Source organism: Nerophis ophidion, linkage group LG23 (assembly GCF_033978795.1).
Source record: "Nerophis ophidion isolate RoL-2023_Sa linkage group LG23, RoL_Noph_v1.0, whole genome shotgun sequence".
Lineage (NCBI taxonomy): Eukaryota > Metazoa > Chordata > Actinopteri > Syngnathiformes > Syngnathidae > Nerophis > Nerophis ophidion.
Window position 1 is genome coordinate 12003305 of NC_084633.1, and position 24085 is coordinate 12027389.

Sequence of the window (24085 nt, forward strand, 5' to 3'; positions counted from 1 at the left end):
TGAAGCTGATCAACAGCACCTCTGGTAGTTAACAGCCTTTACAGGAATGGCACTTTTATCCAGCAAAATGAAATTCATTGCCGTTCAAAACATTAAAAACAATTCCACCGTATGTGCTCTCAAATTCATCCGCCAACGGTCCCGGTGAGTATCCAATCACGTTCAACGTGAGGCCAGCTAGAAGGCCTTACTGACAACAACTCCTGACCTGATTGGCGATTGCAATTGTCTATCAACTGTATGTGCCCGATCACTTACAGTGCATAGACTCCCGCATTGTTGATTCTGAAGGCTCCTGGCCGATTTGGTACAGCATGGCAACATAAGCTAGCTGAATTCTGATTGGATAAAAACTCTAACTTAAAAACAACAGCGCAGAAAGGAGCATAATATGACATGGAGAGAATATGAATACTTTTAGATATTCAGGAAAAGTAAATAAAAAAACATTTTAATTATGATCATGATTTCTGGTTATGTTAGGCCAGCTGAGAAGGCCTTGCTGGCTCTGACGGCACACCACTGCCTAATCTCTACCCTAGGATTTCTGCTTTATCCGATAAAATGTCATTGGCTTTGTTTGTGATAACCAATTGCAGACTGAGTAGCGAATGCCTTTTAGGTTCTTAGAAATCATCAGTCAGCTGGTACATTCTCTTCAAGTGGTGTCATCATCACACCACCAGAGCAGCAGCTCGACAGAGTAAACATGAACATGACCCAAAGGAAAAAAGCAATCGAAATAATTAAGTTATTAACACATTTCTTTTGTGTGATCATGTTTTGTTTTAGTCATGTTCTTTTTGTTTTTTGGACACTCAGTTCCTGTTTATGCACTTCCTGGTTTGTTTTGTTACCATAACAACTCATTAGTTTTCACCTGTCCTCATGTCTCGCACCTGTTTTCACTGATTATGTCACTGCTATTTAAGCGGTCTGTTTCTGTTCTTCGTCCTGGCAACGTCATCGTCTACCAACTATCACCCTCGATACCTCTACTCACATCATGCCATCTTTCACAGTTCTATGCCAAGTAAGTTTTGTTTATAGCTCGCTATTCATGCCATAGTGCAAGTTTTTTTTGTTTTCATTAGTCAAGTTTGTTCTCCGCCATTGTGCGTGCCTTTTGTTTGTTCCTGTTTTTTAGTTATAGTGTTAAAATAAAATAAAGATGTCTTTACCGTTTCCACTCCATTCGCTTTGCACCTCGGGAAAACAATCCACGCCCAAGTCTGAGTCGTGACATCTTTACGGTTTAGCCAACACTATTCCCAAATCATGTGCTGTACGTTTGTATTTTTTTCCTGTTTTTTTTTTTTTTTTGCTTTTAAAAGGTGTTTGCAGTGGACAAATAACAGTTGAAAAGGCAAATAACGGGAACACAATCAAACCTAAAAACCAAAAAAACCAAAAAAAAAGGCGCATTACGAATCGTAAAATGTTGATTGACTGAAACTCTACATAAAAGAAGAATGGGAAAAAAATCCACTTTCAAAGCTTCAACAATTACTTTCTTCAGTTCCCAAACGTTTATTGAGTGTTGTTAAAAGAAAAGGTGATAACACAGTGGTGAACATGCCCTTTCCCAACTACTTTGGCACGTGTTGCAGCCATGAAATTCTAGGTTAAATAATTAGTTGCAAAAAAAAATAAAATTTAAGTTTGAACATCAAATATATTATCTTTGTAGTGCATTCAACTGAATATGGGTTGAAGCGGATTTGCAAATCATTGTATTCCGTTTATATTTACATCTAACACAATTTCCCAACTCATATGGAAACGGGGTTTGTAATTACTATCCATCCATCCATTTTTCTACCGCTTGTCCCTTTCGGGGTTGCAGGGTAGGCGGGGTGCACCCTGGACAAGTCGCCATTCTGCTCCTTAATAGATCCTATTATCAATGCATATTTAAAAGCTGGCTCATCCCCTCAATTATTGATTTCTGAGGCCTTTTGTCTCCTTTGGCTATCATTGAGGTTTATGGAGGGTATTATTAAAAGAAATTGGGGTGATTCAATAAAACAGCAGCCATGTTTGGAAAAATAAACAGTGCAAACTGAATAAGCAGGACCGGCGGCGAGCGGGGTAGAAGTGTCGATGTGTCTACTGCGGTCGCCTGAGCCGTCACAGCGGTTATGAATAGAAGTATGCAGCGTGCACACATTCACAAGACAAGCATCGGTGTGTATCTGAGACCCGGGAAATGGCGGGAATGCGGAGGTGCAGTGTCCCAGCTGTGGGAGGTCCACATTGCTGTCGTACAGCTTAAAGAAACCTTACACCTCCTTCTATCTACCACACACATACAGTGCATGTGCCAAATGACACACATGCACAAGGACCACACTCAAGTGACCTCACTCAAGACGAAGAGAGTTGAGGTCATGACTTTTTTTTTTTTTTAGTGGTTGCACATTAGGTGCAGTACTCACCCACTGGTTGTGCCAATGGTAACGGAGCTCAATGAAGAAGACAACTTCCTGCTGTCCCAAAGCTTCACCTCTCCGCTACGCATCTACATGCAGAATAGATTAGAAAAGAGTTTTATTGTCAGTGTTGCAGTGAACAGGTTCAAAGAACAACAAAATTGGAGCAGATCCCTTAAGGCAGTGGTCCCCAACCTTTTTGTAGCTGCGGACCAGTCAACGCTTGATAATTTGTCCTGCGGCCCAGCGGGGGTGGGGGGATATCATTTATTTTTATTTTTTTCCTTTGTCATGAAAAAGGGAGGTTTTTGTCATGAAAAAGGGAGGTTTTTTGGGGGGTTGGTGCACTAATGGTAAGCATACCTTGTGTTTTTTATGTTGTTTTAATTAAAAAATATACATATTTTTTTGTATTTTATTTTATTTATTTATTTTTTTTAAATAATAAAATTTAATAAAAAATTATTCTGCGGCCCGGTACCGATCGATCCGCGGCCAGGTAAGGTGCATACACAATTTGGTAATATAAATAGTAAAAAAAACGATAGAAAAGAAGAATAATGTATATATATATATATATATAGACAGTATATACATATGCATATATATACACATTTACACCAGGGGTCACCAACGCGGTGCCTGCGGGCACCAGGTAGCCCGTAAGGACCAGATGAGTCGCCCGCTGGCCTGTTCTAAAAATAGCTCAAATAGCCGCACTTACCAATGAGCTGCCTCTATTTTTTAAATTTTATTTATTTACTAGCAAGCTGGTCTCGCTTTGCTCGACATTTTTGATTCTAAGAGAGACAAAACTCAAATAGAATTAAAAAATCCAAGAACATTTTTTAAAGACTTTGTCTTAACTTGTTTAAATAAATGTATTTATTTTTTTACTTTGCTTCTTATAACTTTCAGAAAGACAATTTTTGAGAAAAAATACAACCTTAAAAATTATTTTAGGATTTTTATACAAATATACCTTTTTACCTTTTAAATTCCTTCCTCTTGTTTCCTGACTAAATCAATGTTCAAGTATTTTTTTTTTATTGTAAAGAATAATAAATGCATTTTCATTTTATTCTTCATTTTAGCTTGTTTTTTCGACGAAGAATATTTGTGAAATATTTCTTCAAACTTATCATGATTAAAATAAAAATAAAATATTATGGTAAATCTAGAAAATCTGTAGAATCAAATTTAAATCTTACTTCAAAGTCTATTGAATTTCTTTTAAAACATTTTTTGGGAAAATCTAGAAGAAATAATGATTTGTCTTTGTTAGAAATATAACTTGGTCCAATTTGTTATTTATTCTAACAAAGTGCAGATTGGATTTTAACCTATTTAAAACATGTCATCAAAATTCTAAAATTAATTTTAATCAGGAAAAATTACTAATGATGTTCCATAATTTTTTTTTTTTAATTTTTTCAAAATGATTCGAATTAGCTAGTTTCTCTCTTAATTTTTTTCGGTTGAATTTTTAATTTTAAAGAGTCGAAATTGAAGATAAATTATGTTTCAAAATTCAATTTTCATTTTTTTGTGTTTTTTCCTCTTTTAAACCGTCCAATTACGTGTTTTTTTTCATCATTTAATGTCTACAAAAAACCTTCCGTAAAAGGAAAAAAAAAATGTACGACGGAATGACGGACAGAAATACCCATTTTTTTATATATATAGATTTATTTATTCAAGCTAAATTGAGCAAATTGGCTATTTCTGGCAATTCATTTAAGGGTGTATCAAACTGGTAGCCCTTCGCATTAATCAGTACCCAAGAAGTAGCTCTTGGTTTCAAAAAGGTTGGTGACCGCTTAGATACACATTTAACACTATTGCACATTATAATCCAAAAAAATAAAAAGACATGACACATGAGGACATGATGGACACTTTGTGCTCACTCAGCTCTTGGGTAACAACTGTTTTTTTAGTCTATTTGTTCCCGCTTTTAGCACCCTATAGCGTCTGCCCGAGGGTAGTAGTTCTAGGTGGCAGTGCCCAGGGGCAAACTAAACAAGTTGCAGATGATAAACTTTTACACAATACCCAACTGGATTTCAATGAGCTAGTAATGCATATTACAAACCTTAGACTTTTTATTGCGCCAGTGTTTGAGCAATTAAAATCATACATTGGTCATAATCAAAGTCCTCATGTGTCCAGGGACGTATTTCCTGAGTTAAAAGTGTTATATAAATTAAAAAACAAAACAAAAAAAGACTTTGTGATGCTCAAAAATATCGATTAAATCATAGTAGTATCAACTATATACGCTCCTGTACTTGGTATCATTACAGTGGACGTTAGGTGTAGATCAGGGGTGTCAAAACTTTTTCCACAGAGGGCCACACATGGAAAAATGTATGCATGCGGGGGCCATTTTGATATTTTTCATTTTCAAACCATGACAAAATATATGGATTTTTTTTTTTTAATCCTTAGGGCTCCTGGGGAGCATAGAGGGTCTCAGTCACTAAAATGTCAAAAATAAGTCAAATTATTATTTTATTCATTTTATTTAATGCTTACAGTAAATCTATATATCAACTTGAGGTTGATATAAAGTAAAACAAATAAGGTTTTATGCCTTTTCTGTCAAAGAAATCTTTGTTTTTTATAGTAAAACTGAAATATGCAGTATTTGGATAGATAGATAGTACTTTATTGATTCCTTCAGGAGAGTTCCTTTATTTCGCAATTAAAGCCTTCAAAGATAAATAATGCAGGACACCATTGGTTTTAATTATTTAATATTTCTGAGTAATCACAGTGAAACGTTCAATAAAATTCTACAAAATATTTTTGAGATCCGAGAGGTTCCCCACTCATAAAGTGATGCATTTTTATTATTTTTTTTTTTACTTTTAACACTTAAAGTTCAAGATCAACTTCCGATATATCTGTCGATTTTAGGTTTGAACTATTATTTTGTTTGTTTTATGCTCTTTTGTCAAAACTTTGATGTTTTTATATGGCAACCACACAACATATGCAATATTTTTTACACATAAATCAATTTAAAGTGATAATTTTTAAGCAATAATTCATTATAACATACATTTTTTGTCCTTTTTTTTTGAGCAATGGAAAAAAAAAGAAAATAAAGACAAAAGGGGGAAAAAAATTGCCCGCATGCCAGCTTTGTGTCAACATTGCCACTTTTTCTCATTAGATTTTACCTCATTACAGTTTTTTTAAATTGTTATTTTTATTTTTGCAATACTATCAATTTTGCAATTTTTGCAGAACGTGTGGCGGGCCGGAAAACAATTAGCTGCGGGCCGCAAATTGGGGATCCACCAATGGCGTTTGTTTACATTTTGACGCCGGTGAGCTACGGCGTGTAGTGAAGCATGTTTAGCTGTTCCTCGTCCTGCAGGGATGATACTTGTAAGAAACTTAATTTATTTGTCGCCATGGAGGCGAGGATTAGGGATTTAGAAGTAGCTAAAACATTGTCGACTCCATTGATCATTGATTCCAATGATTTAATAATGCAGATTACAGACATTAGACTTTTTAACGCATGTGTACAGGGACATTTGAGCATAATATAAGTAAAAAAAAAAAATTGGGATGCTTAAAAATATTGATGCAATTATTGTAGTATCGCCTAGATACGCTCCTGCACTTGGTATCATTGCAATTACAATCATTATGATCACGTTGGTCTAATATGTGGATTTTAAACATTATGCTTTGTTATTAGACTTGACTCTAATTATGTATGGTTTCTAATAACTACTTTGCATTTTTGGCCCAATATTCAACTATTTTGTCGCAATCCAATAATTACATTTCAAACGTAATGCTTAGTTATTAGACTTGCCTCTTATTATGTAAGTGTTCTACTGTTTTCCAGGCATTTTTGTACAACATACTACTAAATCCAACTCCTCTTCTTCCTATCTGGGAAATCGCAAAAAGCCGCTGCCTGACCAAGGCTCAGAAAATCTCTCACCCCCACCAAAGACTGTTCTCACTGCTGGACTCTGGAAAGAGGTTCCGCAGCCGCCGTAGCGGAACCTCCAGGTTCTGTAACAGTTTCTTCCCTCAGGCCACCAGACTCTTGAACGCATCACAATAATTCCCTCAATTCCCCGCCAAAATACGGATAAACTTGCTGGAATATAAAGACAATGTAACATACATCCCTAAACGTGGATGCATATGCAAAAGTGCAATATATTTATCTGTACAGTAATCTATTTATTTATATCTGCACATTAATGCGCTCTTATCTTGCACTATAACAAGCTAATGCGACGAAATTCCGTTCTTATCTGTACTGTAAAATTCAAATTTGAATGACAATAAAGGAAGTCCAAGTCTAAACTGTAGTGATCTAATACAGTGGAATCTCAATTTACGAACCCTACATTTGGCTAACTTTCTGATTTGCGAAACACAGACCAAATAAAAATATGCTTTGGTGTACGAACCTTGTCACAGTGTATTAAATTTTCTCCCACCAATTATGTACCTTGCAGTGCAGCCATTTTGTGTCCGGCAGCACATCCATTGTGGTCGGCTTGATCGATCTCCGGTGCTGATTTAGTCAGTACAATGTTGCTGTTAGCTTCTGTGCTAGTTGTGTGCTATTTAACTTGTTTTTTGTTTAGTCTATTACTTTTGCTAGCTGAATACGAGTCCACTGGACAAACAATGTGTGGTTTGAAACATTCAGGGATTATCTACAGCATTATTCTTTCTTTGGCTGCACACCAAGGAGATTAAAGGCCTACTGAAACCCACTACTAGCGACCACGCAGTCTGATAGTTTATATATCAATGATGAAATATTAACATTGCAACACATGCCAATACGGCCTTTTTAGTTTACTAAATTGCAGTTTTAAATTTTGCGCGGCAGTATCATGCTAAAATGTCACGGTATGATGACGCGTGCGCGTGACTTTCACGCATTGTAGAGGACATATTGTTCCAGCACCGTTCCCAGCTATAAGTCGTCTGTTTTCATCGCATAATTCCACAGTATTATGGACCACTGTGTTGCTGAATCTTTTGCAAGAACATCCCGGTCTGTCAGCAGTGGCGACCTCAGAGGGCGAGTTCTTTGTATAACCTGTGACAGGGTTGGGAAAACAGTTGGGTCCGCTTTCTGGGGGCTGTAAGACCCAGCAATCAACGCTGATGAGAAATAATGGAAGATGTCTAACTGCTCTCGAGAGGGAAGACAAAAAGAGGGTAAAAGCCAGAAGGGTCCCGGAAGACTGTCTAAGAACGCATTAAAGGCCTACTGAAACCCACTACTACCGACCACGCAGTCTGATAGTTTATATATCAATGATGAAATATTAACATTGCAACACCTGCCGATACGGGTTAGTTTACTGAATTGCTGAAACGTTGCGGTATGATGACGCGTGCACGTGACGTCACGCATTGTAGAGGACATTTTGTTCCAGCACCGTTCCCAGCTATAAGTCGTCTGTTTTCATCGCATAATTCCACATTATTAAACACATCTGTGTTGCTCAATCTTTTGCAATTTGTTCAATGAATAATGGAGACATCAAAGAAGAAAGCTGTAGGTGGGAAGCGGTGTATTGCGGCCGTCTTTAGCAGCACAAACACAGCCGGTGTTTCATTGTTTACATTCCCGAAAGATGACGGTGAAGCTTTACTATGGAACAGAGCGGTCAAGCGAACACGGTTGGATTGGACCACACACACAAAGTACAGTGTATTATGCAGCGATCATTTCGAAAGATCGTGTTTTGAAGAGGGTCCCTTGCGAAGGGCAGAGATGGGCATCGCCACCACCCGTCGACTGGTGCTGAAGAAAGGTGCGAGGCTGACCTTCAGGTTGTACAGGTACGACCATATAATCTCACTAAAACATTACTATCACAATAAGCAGATAAGGGATTTTCCAGAATTATCCTAGTAAATGTGTCTAATATCTGAATCGCTCTCACGGTATAGTCTTTTTTTTTTTTTCCCTTGTTGTTCACTCCCACTTCCCTCATCAACAAATTTTTCATCATCGCTTGAATTAAAGGGGAAATTGTCGCTTTCTGGGTCCGAATCGCTCTCGCTGCTGGTGGCCATGATTGTAAACAATTTTCAGATGTGAGGAGCTCCAAAACCCGTGACGTCACGCGCATATCGTCTGCTACTTCCAGTAAAGGCAAGGCTTTTTTATTACCGACCTAAAGTTGCGAACTTTATCGTCGATGTTCTCTACTAAATCCTTTCAGCAAAAATATGGCAATATCACGAAATGATCAAGTATGACACAGAATGGACCTGCTATCCCCGTTTAAATAAGACAATCTCATTTCAGTAGGCCTTTAAGGAGAAATGTCTTCAATACACAAACTTTTCTATTTGTTTGTAAATCAAAGTTCCACTGTATGTAGGTTTTAAACATGACTTGATTATACCGTTATTTATACTTTATCTATAAATACTGTATTATAGTACACAATCTTCTGAATGGTCTGGGACATATCTGTCACGTCTGCTTTTCAAAAGTCTTCCGAAATGTATGTTTGATCAAAACCAGCATCCAAAATCATATTGTTTGATGGGAAAAAAAAAAAAAAAAAAAAGAGTCATTTTCTTACCCTATCGAAGCCGGTGGTAAACAGGAGGTCATCTTTGGCCCACAAGGTGCGGGAATCTTTGTTGTTCTGCAGGCAGGTGGCGCTCTGTGAGACACAAACAACCTCTTGATCTCGACTTCTCTTGAAATCTCTGACAGCAACTGAGACGACTTGTTCAAGATTGTTGATGAGTGACAAGATGGAAGACAAACAGAGATCCCTGTCTTTAGACAGAACAGGACTTGTTCCATGAAAGCCAAGCTTGTTTTTTTTCTTGTGTGTGTTCTTTAAAGGTTAGCTCTGCCTGGTGTGTAGCTTACATTACAAACCTGTGACATTGTGTCTTGATGGTAGACACAAACTCAGGTAGGTTGTCAAAACAGCATTGCTAGACTTGTTTTAATGGGTGTTTTTTTTTTTTTTTACAAGTTATGAAAAGTCACTTAATTAAGAACAGTCTGTGGATGTTCTCATTCATTCAGTCGATTTTAATCTCAGGGCATTTATCGATCGAAGCTGGACTGCTTGGTTTGTCTTAGGCCAGGGGTCGGCAAACCAAAACGCTGAAAGAGCCACATAGGACCAAAAATACAAAAAACAAATCTGTCTGGAGCCCCAAAAAATGAAAAGCCGTATATACTGTAAGTCTTGTAGTGAAGGCAACACATGACGTAAGTGTCTGTATTACAGTGGGGCAAAAAAGTATTTAGTCAGCCACCGATTGTGCAAGTTCTCCCACTTAAAATGATGACAGAGGTCTGTAATTTTCATCATAGGTACACTTCAACTGTGAGAGACAGAATGTGAAAAAAAATCCAGGAATTCACATCGAAGGAATTTTAAAGAATTTATTTGTAAATTATGGTGGAAAATAAGTATTTGGTCAACCATTCCAAGCTCTCACTGATGGAAGGAGGTTTTGGCTCAAAATCTCACGATACATGACCCCATTCATTCTTTCCTTAACACGGATCAATCGTCCTGTCCCCTTAGCAGAAAAACAGCCCCAAAGCATGATGTTTCCACCCCCATGCTTCACAGTAGGTGTGGTGTTCTTGGGATGCAACTCAGTATTCTTCTTCCTCCAAACACGACAAGTTGAGTTTATACCAAAATGGATACATGGATGATACAGCAGAGGATTGGGAGAATGTCATGTGGTCAGATGACACCAAAATAGAACTTTTTGGTATAAAGTCAACTCGTCGTGTTTGGGGGAAGAAGAATACTGAGTTGCATCCCAAGAACACCACACCTACTGTGAAGCATGGGGGTGGAAACATCATGCTTTGGGGCTGTTTTTCTGCTAAGGGGACAGGACGATTGATCCGTGTTAAGGAAAGAATGAACGGGGCCATGTATCGTGAGATTTTGAGCCAAAACCTCCTTCCATCAGTGAGAGCTTTGAATGGTTGACCAAATACTTATTTTCCACCACAATTTACAAAAAAATCTTTAAAATTCCTACAATGTGAATTCCTGGATTTTTTTTTTTTTTACATTCTGTCTCTCACAGTTGAAGTGTACCTATGATGAAAATTACAGACCTCTGTCATCATTTTAAGTGGGAGAACTTGCACAATTGGTGGCTGACTAAATACTTTTTTGCCCCACTGTACCTATAATAGCCTACTATCAAAATGACTATGTGTCGCAGGCTGAAGCAAATCTTCTTTGACAGAAATGTTGAAATGTTTTATATTTATTCTACACATTTTTACAACATTAGAAATCATTAGTAAATCAGAGGCAACTCAGAAGGTGAGATAACTTCTGGAAATGACTGGCTTTCTAATGTCCAAAGGTATAGATGTGTGTGTCCAAGTTAAGGCTGTCCTCTTTTAATAGATTTATTACAATCTTTGGCAAGCTAGGTAATGTTTGCTGTGGTCTGGAACAACATGGCACACAAACAACTATCTGAAATTCACACAATATTACATACAGATAATATGTCATGAGACATGCAAAACTAAATTACACACAAAGAAGATAAAAGTAAAGGATATTAAATTATCTCAAATATACCTACATTTGAGGCATAATGATATAATATGTTCATACAGCTAGCCTAAATAGCATGTTAGCATCGATTATCTTGCAGTCATGCAATGACCAAATGTGCTTGATAAGCATTCCACACAATTCAGTAACACCAACAAAGCTCACCTTTGAGCATTCACACACAGTATGAAAAGTTTGGTGGACAAAATGAGACAAAGAATGAGTGGCATACAATATGTCTTTCTCTGGCATCATTGAATACAATTATACATGTTAAACCACGGTGAGTTCAAGGAATCATGTTTGATATAAACACTGGGATTTTTAATAATTAGGGAGGTTTATGTCATGTTGGCCCTCTACAGAAACCCTAATAAAAAAAAAAAATGAAAGAAAATTTCCCTCATCTTTTTGTATTTTCATACATTTTTGAAAAAGCTCCAGGGAGCCACCAGGATGGTGCTAAAGAGCCACATGCGGCTCTAGAGCCGCAGGTTACAGACCCCTATCTTAGGCTATGTCCACACTAGGTCGGATAACCCCTTAAACAAATAATTATTTAGCCTAAGCCCCGTTTCATCCCCACTAAACCTTCGTTTAAGGTTCCCGTCCTTGGATGATTTTTTTACACGGGTAAGTGCGCCGTGTATTTCTTGCATCTCCGGCTCTTAGCTTTGTATGGACTCATTGATCGTTTACAAACTGAGTTCGGAGAGGAAGGGAAGTCGGGAAAACCTCGCACCCTCACAGTAAGTGACGTAAGAGAGATTGGAGGTAACCACTGGAAATATGGAGGCGAGTTATCCAGATATGCCCGTGTTTCTCATTCTTCTACATGTACAGACGCTTGTGGAAATCACACATGAATACCTTAAGAGAAGAAAATGCTCGATTGCAGCTATTTGGGATACAACACATCTCAGACGGCAAAAGAACTTTCGAATGTCTAGGTCAGCTGTGATTCTACTGACCGAAAAACTTTGTGCATGTGTCGAAGGAGAGTCAACGAGAATGCGGGCTCCTGTGGATGTGATAAAAACGGTAGCTTGTGCTTTGTATTACCTGGCCGTCAGGGGAAGACTACAGCCCCAAAGCATGATGTTTCCACCCCCATACTTCACAGTAGGTGTGGTGTTCTTGGGATGCAACTCAGTATTCTTCTTCTTCCAAACAAGACGTGTTGAGTTTACACCAAAAAGTTCTATTTTGGTTTCATCTGACCACATGACATTCTCCCAATCCTCTGCTGTATCATCCATGTATACATTTTGGTATAAACTCAACTCGTCGTGTTTGGAGGAAGAAGAATACTGAGTTGCATCCCAAGAACACCACACCTACTGTGAAGCATGGGGGTGGAAACATCATGCTTTGGGGCTGTTTTTCTGATAAGGAGACAGGACGATTGATCCGTGTTAAGGAAAGAATGAATGGGCCCATGAATCGTGATATTTTGAGCCAAAACCTCCTTCCATCAGTGAGAGCTTTGAATGGTTGACCAAATACTTTTTTTCCACCATAATTTACAAATAAATTCTTTAAAATTCCTACAATATGAATTCCTGGATTTTTTTTCACATTCTGCCTCTCACAGTTGAAGTGTACCTATGATGAAAATTACAGACCTCTGTCATCATTTTAAGTGGGAGAACTTGCACAATCGGTGGTTGACTAAATACTTTTTTGCCCCACTGTATATCGTATTGGTTTTTGAAATAAAAAATACCAAAATGGCCCCCGCTTGCTTTGTTTTAGTGTGCGGCTGTCACGCCAAATTTCTTCCCCCCTACAAAATATTAGCATTCCAGCATGCTAACCTTTCAAGCTATTTTTGCTTCGCTAATTTTGCAGCTGTAACCCTTAAGAGTCATATAACTTGCTTAAAGCAGCCCACACAGCTGCCTGTTTTAAAAGCATTATAATTGGCTGATTGTCATTGGTGAAAAATAATTAGCATTCCAGCATGCTAATCTTTCAAGCTATTTTTGCTTCGCTAATTTTGTATCTGTAACCCTTAAGAGTCATATAACTTGGTATTACCACGCCCTCATTGGGGTCCTTCGGGCATTAAAGGGGCTGTCACGCCCAATGTCTTCCGGTGGGAAGATTTTTGTAGGGGGGAAGAAATTTGGCGTGACACGGCCCTCAATGGAAAAAGTTTGGACACCCCTGCTCTACAGAGAAAGAAGTGACCGGAAATATCCCCACAATGTATTCATATCACACAACTGAAACCTTAAGTCTAATAACGTATTTTTCGGACTATAAGTCGCAGTCTTCTCCACAGTCCAGCAGGGGGTGAGACCTGGCCAAACCGAAAAAATAAAATAATAAAAAATAAAAATAAAAAATATATTTTTTTTATAGTTTGGCCAAGTCCCACCCCCGGCCAAACTACAAAAAAAAACGCGACTTATAGTCCGAAAAATACGGTACTTAGATTTTTCACGAGGCCTGCCGTCAGTAGTTTCCATCTAACAGGAGCCTCCAGCACTTGGGTAGGGAACCTATGGCTCGCGAGCCAAATGTGGCTCTTTTGGTGACTGCATCCGGCTCTCAGGTAAATCTGAGCTGACATTGCTTGACACGATAAGTAATGAATAATTCCACTTGTAATCAGTGTTAAAAATAATGTTCAAAATATAAAACATTCTCATGCATTTTTAATTCATCCATCCGTTGTTTACCGCACCAGTTCAAGAAGTTGCGTTAATGGTAAGGAATTATTTATTTATTATTGGTTAGTGTGGGGCTTGCTCTCCTGGGGGTTCTTCAGACCACCAAGCACCGACATGAGAGCCTGTTTCAGGGTTACAATATCGTTTTATTTTTCAATAAGTCTCTCAGTTGCTTTCCAGCAATTGTCTTTTTCTCTTTCGTTCTCGCTCGCACTCTGGCTCCAGCCCCAACCCCGTCTTTCCTCCTGGCCGCTGCTTATGACATAGCGACAGATGATTAGAAAACAAGGCCCAGGCGGGCCATCTACACACCTGTCGCTGATTTCGAGGCCGGTCCTGGCACACCCCGCTTCGCTGCAGGCCCGCAGGCTACGCTCCCTCCACAGTTAGCTTCTGAATAATCCAATCAATCCAATCCACTTTGTTTATATATCACATTTAAACAACAATAACGTTTCCAAAGTGCTGCACAGCCATGTTAAAAACAATATTATGCTCCACCAATGACTAAATAAAACAAAAAATGAATAAAAATAAAACCAATAAAAACAATATAAAAACAAATATGATTAAAAAATATTTTAAAGGGTAAAATAACAATGTTATTACAAAGAATAAGAGACCTATTATACTCTAGAAATGTTGTTCTTACTTAAAAATGCACGCGTTTAGTTGTGTTCAGTGTTAAAAAAAATGTCCTCTGGCTCTTACAGAAATACATTTTAAAATATTTGGATTCTTGGCTCTCTCAGCCAAAAAGGTTCCCGACCCCTGCTCCAACAAATGACATATTACGGTGCAAGCCTGCGAGGAGCGTGGCTGGACATCAGTAGCTTATTCACTAACAACCTCTCTCACGGGTATGCAGCCTCATTTTTCATGACGCTAATAAACGGCAACAGAAGGGGGGGAAATGCAGAACGTTGCCAAGTTGGACTCGGGGTTAGGAGCTCCTCGTACTAGGGTTGTGCACACACCAATTCGTACAAAGCAAAAAGGCCACGGGCTTGGTTTTGATTTCAATACCACTTCCTTGTTTCCCTCTGTTCTGGTCATGGTCCAGTTGTATTCCTCGTCTGTGGTTTTGACGCCTTCGATTCCGAGGCACGCTTCTTTCTCTGGTAATGCGCTCAATACGCATGTGTGCAATAAAAAGGTTCGAGGGACACGAGACAATGGCGGTAATGTTTTCTCTTGTGGTGCACAGAATGTGTGTTTATAGGCGTCAAACTCGATTTATCATCGCTCTAAACAAAGACTTCAAGCGACCACACGTGCTGACGACAAATCCCCAGTCCGGAGATCAAATTCACACTTGGGTTTCTTGCCTTGTCTGAAGGAACACCCGAGGTGACAACCGCTGGACGTTATACAGATGTTTTCTGGCTTTGTGTGCACTCGAAGAGGGATAAGCAAACATTTTAAAGGGGAACATTATCACAATTTCAGAAGGTTTAAAACCAATAAAAATCAGTTCCTAGGGGCAATTTTTTTTTTTTTTTTTAATTTTACCCATCATGGAATATCCCAAAAAAAGGCTTTAAAGTGCCTGATTTTCGCTATCTGTGTATCAACCCCTACATTTTCCCGTGACGTCACTTTGTGACGCCAATACAAACAAACATGGCAGATAGAACAGAAAGATATAGCGACATTAGCTCGGATTTGGACTCGGATTTCAGCGGCTTAAGCGATTCAACTGATTACGCATGTATTGAAACCGATGGTTGGAGTGTGAAGGCAGAAAAAGAAAATGAAATTGAAGAAAAAACTGAAGCTTTTGAGCCAACGAGGACGAATTCGGCAATCGCCTTCTAACCAACGATTGCATCTTTTGACCACTGGAGCAACTTAAATCTGTCGATTGGTAAGTGTTTGTTTGGCATTAAATGTGGGTGGAGGGAAAGGCTGGATGCAAATATAACTACAAATGTACAAAAAGTTAGCCTAAATAGCATGTTAGCATCGATTAGCTGGCAGTCATGCCGTGACCAAATATGTTTGATTTGCACATAAGTCAATAACATCAACAAAACTCACCTTTGTGATTTTGTTGACATTTTTGTTGGAAATGCATCTGCTTTGAGTGTTGCAGGATATCCACACATCTCTGTCGTAGCATCGCTATCGTCGGTAAAATGTGCAGAACAAACGAGGGACTTTCGCATCTTTTGACCACTGGTGTACTTGAATCCGTTGATTGGTAAGTGTTTGTTTGGCATTAAATGTGGGTGGAGGGAAAGGCTGGATGCAAATATAGCTACAAAGGTAAATACAGTTAGCCTAAATAGCATGTTAGCATCGATTAGCTGGCAGTCATACCGTGACCAAATATGTCTGATTAGCACATAAGTCAATAACATCAACAAAACTCACCTTTGTGATTTTGTTGACATTTTTGTTGGAAATGCATCTGCTTTGAGTGTCGCAGGATATCCACACATCTCTGTCGTAGCATCGCTATCGTCGGTAAAATGTGCAGAACAAACGAGGGACTTTCGCATCTTTTGACCACTGGTGTACTTGATTGGTAAGTGTTTGTTTGGCATTAAATGTGGGTGGAGGGAAAGGCTGGATATAAATATAGCTACAAATGTACAAAAAGTTAGCCTAAATAGCACGTTAGCATCGATTAGCTGGCAGTCATGCCGTGACCAAATATGTTTGATTAGCGCATAAGTCAATAACATCAACAAAACTCACCTTTGTGATTTTGTTGACATTTTTGTTGGAAATGCATCTGCTTTGAGTGTCGCAGGATATCCACACATCTCTGTCGTAGCATCGCTATCGTCGGTAAAATGTGCAGAACAAACGAGGGACTTTCGCATCTTTTGACCACTGGTGTACTTGATTGGTAAGTGTTTGTTTGGAATTAAATGTGGGGGGAGGGAAAGGCTGGATGCAAATATAGCTACAAATGTACATACAGTTAGCCTAAATAGCATGTTAGCATCGATTAGCTGGCAGTCATGCCGTGACCAAATATGTCTGATTAGCACATAAGTCAATAACATCAACAAAACTCACCTTTGTGATTTCGTTGACTTTATCGTTGGAAATGCATCTGCTTTGAGTGTCGCAGGATATCCACACATCTCTGTCGTAGCATTGCTATCGTCGGTAAAATGTGCAGAGCAAACGAGGGACTTTCGCATCTTTTGACCACTGGTGTACTTGAGTCCGTCGATTGGTAAGTGTTTGTTTGGCATTAAATGTGGGTGAAGGGAAAGGCTGAATGCAAATAAAGCTACAAATGTACAAAACGTTAGCCTAAATAGCATGTTAGCATCGATTAGCTGGCAGTCATGCCGTGACCAAATATGTCTGATTAGCACATAAGTCAATAACATCAACAAAACTCACATTTGTGATTTCGTTGACTTTATCGTTGGAAATGCATCTGCTTTGAGTGTCGCAGGATATCCACACATCTCTGTCGTAGCATTGCTATCGTCGGTAAAATGTGCAGAACAAACGAGGGACTTTCGCATTTTTTGACCACTGGTGAACTTAAATCCGTCGATTGGTATGTGTTTGTTTGGCATTAAATGTGGGTGGAGGGAAAGACTGGATGCAAATATAGCTACAAATGAGGGAAAATGATGCAATATGTACATACAGCTAGCCTAAATAGCATGTTAGCATCGATTAGCATGCCGTGACCATTGATATGTCTGATTAGCACACTCCACGTAAGTCAACTTGAATCCGTCTTTGTTCGTATTGTTACACCCTTTGACAACGCACCGACGAGGCATGATGTCTCCAAGGTACGGAAAACAGTAAAAAAAAAACGGAAAATAACAGCTGATTTGACTTGGTGTGTGTAATGTGTTTGAGAAAATGTCGGATTGCTTCCCTTTGTAACGTCCCGGGTGAAAGGTCATAGCTCCGACAGCGAACAATTGAAAGGCGTTTCAATCGCCAAATTCACCCTTTTAGAGTACGGAAATCGGTTAAAAAAACATACGGTCTTTTTTATGCAACATCAAGGTATATATTGACGCTTACATAGGTCTGGTGATAATGTTCCTCTTTAATGAGTCCTGTATTGAATACACACCCAAGACGAGTTGTCATCCTACGGCCAGCCACTGTGGTTTGGGAAAATAACTTCAATTGACGGTACCATGCCATGAGTCAGATGAGTAATAGTGAGTAACAGTAAGTTCCATTGGCAGCAAAACAGACCCAGAGCATAATACTACCACCACCATGCTTGACGGTAGGAATGGTGTTCCTGGGATTAAAGGCCTCACCTTTTCTCCTCCAAACACATTGCAGGGTATTGTGGCCAAACATCTCAATTTTTGTTTCATCTGACATCACATGGACAAAGATAAAACCTTCTGGAGGAAAGTTCTGTGGTCAGATGACACAAAAATTGAGCGGTTTTGTCAGAGATAGTTTGTGACGAACTCCAAGATGCAGAGATGGAGGGAGGCATGGAGTGAGAAAACATGACTTAATAAAAATACTAAAACAAGAACAAACCATAGGGGTACAACAAAAAGGGCGCATGAGGCGGATAATAAACCAAAAGGCCTAGCGTGGGAGCAAGCAGGTATCGAGCAGAAAGAGAAGTCGTACTTATAATATGAAAACAAACTTGGAAGCAGGGAACAAAAGGCAGTTAGCTACAAACCGCAATCAAATATAGCTTACCGCAACGCTGCATTGACAAGACATGATACGACACAACACGACAGGTGGCAACGACAAGAGCGACAATAATCCAGCACTGACAGGAGGAAAAAAAGTAGGTTAAATAGGAGCGGGCTGATTGACACCAGGTATGGCCAGGTGCCAATCAGCCGCACCTGAGGGGAAACAGCGCACAGTGGGGAAAAAAAGGAAAGACAAAATAATAGCGCTGACAGGAACTAAACACAGGAAATACTAAACACAAACAGAGGGAAAACTAAAACACAAACAAACTGTCAGTGGCAAGCCTGACAGGTTTGGCCACAATACCCAGCAATATGTTTGAAGCTGAAAAGGTGAGGCCTTTAATGCCGGAAACACCTTTAATGCCGGAAACACCATTCCTACCGTTAAGCATGGTGGTGGTAGTATTAGGCTCTGGGCCTGTTTTGCTGCCAATAGAACTGGTGCTTTACAGAGAGTAAATGGGACAATGAAAAAGGAGGATTACCTCCAAGTTCTTCAGGACAACCTAAAATCATCAGCCCGGAGGTTGGGTCTTGGGCACAGTTGGGTGTATGACCCAAAACGCACGTGAAAAGTGGTAAAGGCTCGCATTAAGTTAAAGTTAAAGTACCAATGATTGTCACACACACACTAGGTGTGGTGAAATTTGTCCTGTGCATTTGACCCATCCCCTTGTTCACCCCCTGGGAGGTGAGGGGAGAAGTGAGCAGCAGCTGTGCCGCGCCCGGGAATCATTTTTGGTGATTTAACCCCCAATTCCAAACCTTGTTGCTGAATGCCAAGCAGGGAGGTAAAGGGTCCCATTTTTTAAAGTATTTTGTATGACTTGGCCGGGGTTTGAACTCACAATCTACCGATCTCAGGGCAGTCACTCTATTAAGGTTTGATAATGGCCTTCCCAAAGTCCTGACCAACAGTTTTCTGCTGGTTGTGTGCCTCTGCATTTTTTCAATTAAACTCCAAAAAGGTTGAAAAACACTGTATTCGAGTCCATCCATCCATCCATTTTCTATCGCTTATTCCCTTTGGGGTCGCTGGTGCCTATCTCAGCTACAATCGGGCGGAAGGTGGGGTACACCCTGGAGAAGTCGCCACATCATCGCAGTGTATTCGAGTCATTATTTAAAAAAAATCCTCATTACATTATCTGAATTTTTTCGCAGTGTATTCGAGTCATTATCTTAAAAAAATCCTCATTACATTTTCTGAGTTTTTTTGCAGTGTATTCGAGTCATTATTTTAAAAAATCCTCATTACATTATCTGAAATTTTTCTGTAACACTATTTTTAGGACTTTATAAAAACATCTGCGGGTCGCACTTTGGACACCCATGGTGTAAATGTTGCACACAGCCCCTTCAGAGACTTTAATCGCACACTTCAGGAACTCTGAAAATTTGTTGTTTTTTTTTCTTTCGTTTTCACAGGAAACAATGTTGAGCACCCAAATACTTAACAGTATACAGTACACACTGACCAAGCGTGAGTAGTTTTACTTCATTTTTGTTTTAATTAACTCTTTACGTATGACAGATACCCTCCTCCCCCAACTCCAAGTCTTGTGGTTTCTGTGTCGTAACTTGTGTATAATACGAGTTTAGCGTGGCTGTCAAGCTTTTTTCCTGGCCCCAGACTGAGCCCCCCACGCCCTCCAAGGACTCCAGGCTAGGATCGCCTTTTTTTTTTTATTTAGACTAAGTAGCAACCAATCAGCATTTCTGTTTTGTCACCCTGTACAATGTATGCCTGCTCTTGAACGAGCAGCAACACATTGCAAAAAAGTTGGCACAGGTGCATTTTTACCACTGTGTTACATGACCTTTCCTTTTAACAACACTCTGTAAACGTTTAGGAACTGACAATATTTTTAAGTTTCTCAGGTGGAATTCTTTCCCATTCTTGCTTGATGTACAGCTCAAGTTGTTCAACAGTCCAGGGTCTCTGTTGTGGTATTTTAGGCTTCATAATGCGCCACACATTTTCAATGGGAGACAGGTCTGGACTACAGGCAGGCCGGTCTAGGACCAGTACCATTTTACTATGAAGTTTGGCATTGTCTTGCTGAAACAACAAGGGGCGTGTGGCTTGGCATTGTCTTGCTGAAATAAGCAGGGGCGTCCATGATAAAGTTGCTTGGATGGCAACATATGTTGCTCCAAAACCTTTATGTACCCATCCATCCATCCATTTTCTACCGCTTATTCCCTTTCGGGGTCGCCTATCTCAGCTACAATCGGGCGGAAGGCGGGGTACACCCTGGACAAGTCGCCACCTCATCTCAGGGCCAACACAGATAGACAGACAACATTCACACTCACATTCACACACTAGGGCCAATTTAGTGTTGCCAATCAACCTATCACCAGGTGCATGTTTTTGGAAGTGGGAGGAAGCCGGAGTACCCGGAGGGAACCCACGCATTCACGGGGAGAACATGCAAACTCCACACAGATAGATCTTCAGCCTGGAATTGAACCCAGGACTGCAGGACCTCCCTATTGTGAGGCAGACGCACTAACCCCTCTTCCACCGTGAAGCCCACCTGTATGTACCTTTCAGCATTAATAGTGCTTTCACAGAAGTGTAAGTTACCCATGCCTTGGGCTTTAATAGACCCCCATACCATAATAGATGCTGGTTTTTGAACTTTGCCCCTATAACAATCCGAATGATTATTTTCCTCCTTTTTCCGGAGGACACGACGTCCAGTTTGCAATAACAATTTGAAATGTGGACTCATCAGACCACAGAACACTTTTCAGTTAATTTTAGATGTGCACGGGCCCAGCAAAGCTGGCGGCGTTTGTGGGTGTTGTTGATAAATGACTTTGGCTTTGCATAGTAGAGTTTTAACTTGCACTTACAGATGTAGCGACAAACTGTAGTTAATGACAGTGGTTTTCTGAAGTGTTTCTGAGCCCATGTGGTGATATCCTTGACACACTGATGTCGCTTTTTGATGCAGCACCGCCTGAGGGATCGAAGGTCAGTGAAATCGACACTTATGTGAAGTGATTTTGCCAAGTTCTCTGAACCTTTTGATGATATTATGGACCGGAGATGGCAAAATCCCTGAATCTCTTGCAATAGCTCGCTGAGAAATGTTGTTCTTAAACTGTTCGACCATTTGCTCACGCATTTGTCCACAAAGTGGTTACCCTCGTCCCATCTTTGTTAGTGAATGACTGAGCATTTCATGGAAGCTGCTTTTATACCCAATCACGGCGCCCACCTGTTCCCACTTAGCCTGTTCATCTGTGGGATGTTCCAAATAAGTGCTTGATGAGCATTCCTCAACTTTTTCAATTTTTTTTGCCACTTGTGCCAGCTTCTTTGAATTATAATAATTATAACCCCTTACACTGCGAAATGTGTTTGTTTAAAATCAGCATCAGTGACGCATGTTGGATTTAAACATGATAGTCTATCTAAATGCAGAAAAATGTAGGTTTTCCACATTACAAAGGACACAGATGTTTTGCAGCTATTATGAACTCACATCGGCCAATACTGAATTCCAAAAGCCAACTGAACCAAGCGTATGTCTGTTTAATATTGGCTGCAACCATCCTTTATAGTCGGCTGTGTGTATAAAGTATCATTACTTACGATTACTCCTGAAAGGTTTAACAATGCTTCCGAGGCAACTTAGAAAACACTCACAGCAGTACAGTCGTGGTCAAAAGTTTATATACACTTGTAAAGAACATAATGTCATGGCTGTCTTGAGTTTCCAATCATTTCTACAACCCTTATTTTTTTGTGATAGAGTGATTGAAGCACACACTTGTTGGTCACAAAAAAACATTTATAAAAGTTTGGTTCTTTTATGAATTTATTATGGGTCTACTGAAAATGTGAGCAAATCTGCTGGGTCAAAAGTATACATACAGCAATGTTAATATTTGTTTACATGTCCCTTGGCAAGTTTCACTGCAATAAGGCGCTTTTGGTAGCCATCCACAAGCTTCTGGCAAGCTTCTGGTTGAATTGATCACAGAACTTTCCTCCAGAAGGTCATATCTCTGTCCATGTGATGTCAGATGAAACAAAATATGAGTTGTTTGGCCACAATACCCAGCAATATGTTTGGAGGAGAAAGGGTGAGGCCTTTAATCCCAGGAACACCAACCCTACCGTCAAGTATGGTGGTAGTATTATGCTCTTTGCCTTGGAAGCCATCCACAAGCCTCTGGTTGAATTTTTGACCACTCTTGAAAAAATCTGTGGGGTTCAGCTAAATGTGTTGGTTTTCTGACATGGACTTGTTTCTTCAGCATTGTCCACACCTTTAATTTGGAAGGCTATTCTAAATCCTTAATTTTAGCCTGATTTAGACATTCCTTTACCACTTTTGCCCTGTGTTTGGGGGCCTTTTCCTGTTGGAACACCCAACTGCGCCCAAGACCCAACCTCCGGGCTGATGATTTTCGGTTGTCCTGAAGAATTTGGAGCTAATCCTCCTTTTTCATTGTCCCATTTAGTCTCTGTAAAGCACCAGTTCCATTGGCAGCAAAATAGGCCCAGAGGATAATACTACCACCACCATGCTTGACGGTAGGAATAGTGTTCCTGGGATTAAAGGCTAGACCTTTTCTCCTTCAGACATATTGCTGGGTGTTGTGGCCTAACGGCTCAATGTTTGTTTCATCTGACATCACATGGACAAAAATAAGACCTTCTGGAGTAAAGTTCTGCGGTCAATTCAACCAGAAGCTTGTGGATGGCTACCAAAAGCGCCTTATTGCAGTGAAACTTGCCGAGGGACATGTAACAAAATATGAACATTCCTGTATGTATACTTTTGACCCAGCAGTTTTGGTCACATTTTCAGTAGACCCATAATAAATTCATAAGAGAACCAAAATTCATGAATGTTTTTCCAATCATTCTATCACAAAAAATTAAGAGTTGTAAAAATTATTGGAAACTCAAGACAGCCATCTTAACGTGGACTCTGACTTAAACAAGTTGAAAAACCTATTTGGGTGTTACTATTTAGTGGTCAATTGTACAGAATATGTACTGAACTGTGCAATCTACTAATAAAAGTTTCAATCAATCAATCAATCAAAAAAAAAAATGTTCTTTACAAGTGTATGTGTGAGAGTTAGTTTGTGAGGAACTCCAAGATGCAGAGAAGGAGGGAGGCATTTTGCATGAAAACGTGATTTAATTTAAAAATACTAAAACAAGAACAAACCAAAGGGGTACAACAAAAAGCGCACACGAGGCGGATAACAAACAAAGAGAGCTAGCATGGGAACTAGAAAATAAACGGAGCCTAGCATGGAAGCTAGCAAAAACAAAAAAAAGGCCTAGCGTGGAAGCTAGCAGGTATTGAGCAGGAAACAGAAGTCGTACATGTAATATGAAAACAAACTTCGAAGCAGGGAACAAAAGGCAGTAAGCTAAAAACCGCAATCAAATATAGCTTACCGCGACGCTGCATTGACAAGACATGATACGACAACACGACAGGTAGCAACGACAAGAGCGACACTAATCCAGCAACTGACTGGAGGACCAAAACAGACTCAAATAGAAGCGGGCTGATTGACACCAGGTGTGGCCAGGTGCCAATCAGCCGCAGCTGACGGGAAACAGCACACAGGGGGGGGAAACAGGAAATAGACAAAATAAGAGCGCTGAATGGAACTAAAAACAGGAAATACTAAACACGCAGAAGAAAAACTAAAACACAGACAAACTGTCA

The 24085-nt window shown here is 39.7% G+C and overlaps 1 protein-coding gene across 2 annotated transcripts in view; it reads right to left on the bottom strand.

Moving 5' to 3' along the window:
• coro7 (coronin 7) overlaps positions 1-24085 on the bottom strand; it is a 350254-nt gene that overhangs the window by 238358 nt on the left and 87811 nt on the right. For both annotated transcript variants that reach the window (XM_061884835.1, XM_061884833.1), the window contains exons 8-9: positions 9035-9118; positions 2439-2521 (exon numbers count right to left, since the gene is read on the bottom strand). In XM_061884835.1, the coding sequence (XP_061740819.1) occupies positions 2439-2521; positions 9035-9118 (167 nt within the window). The remainder of the gene's footprint in view (positions 1-2438; positions 2522-9034; positions 9119-24085) is intronic.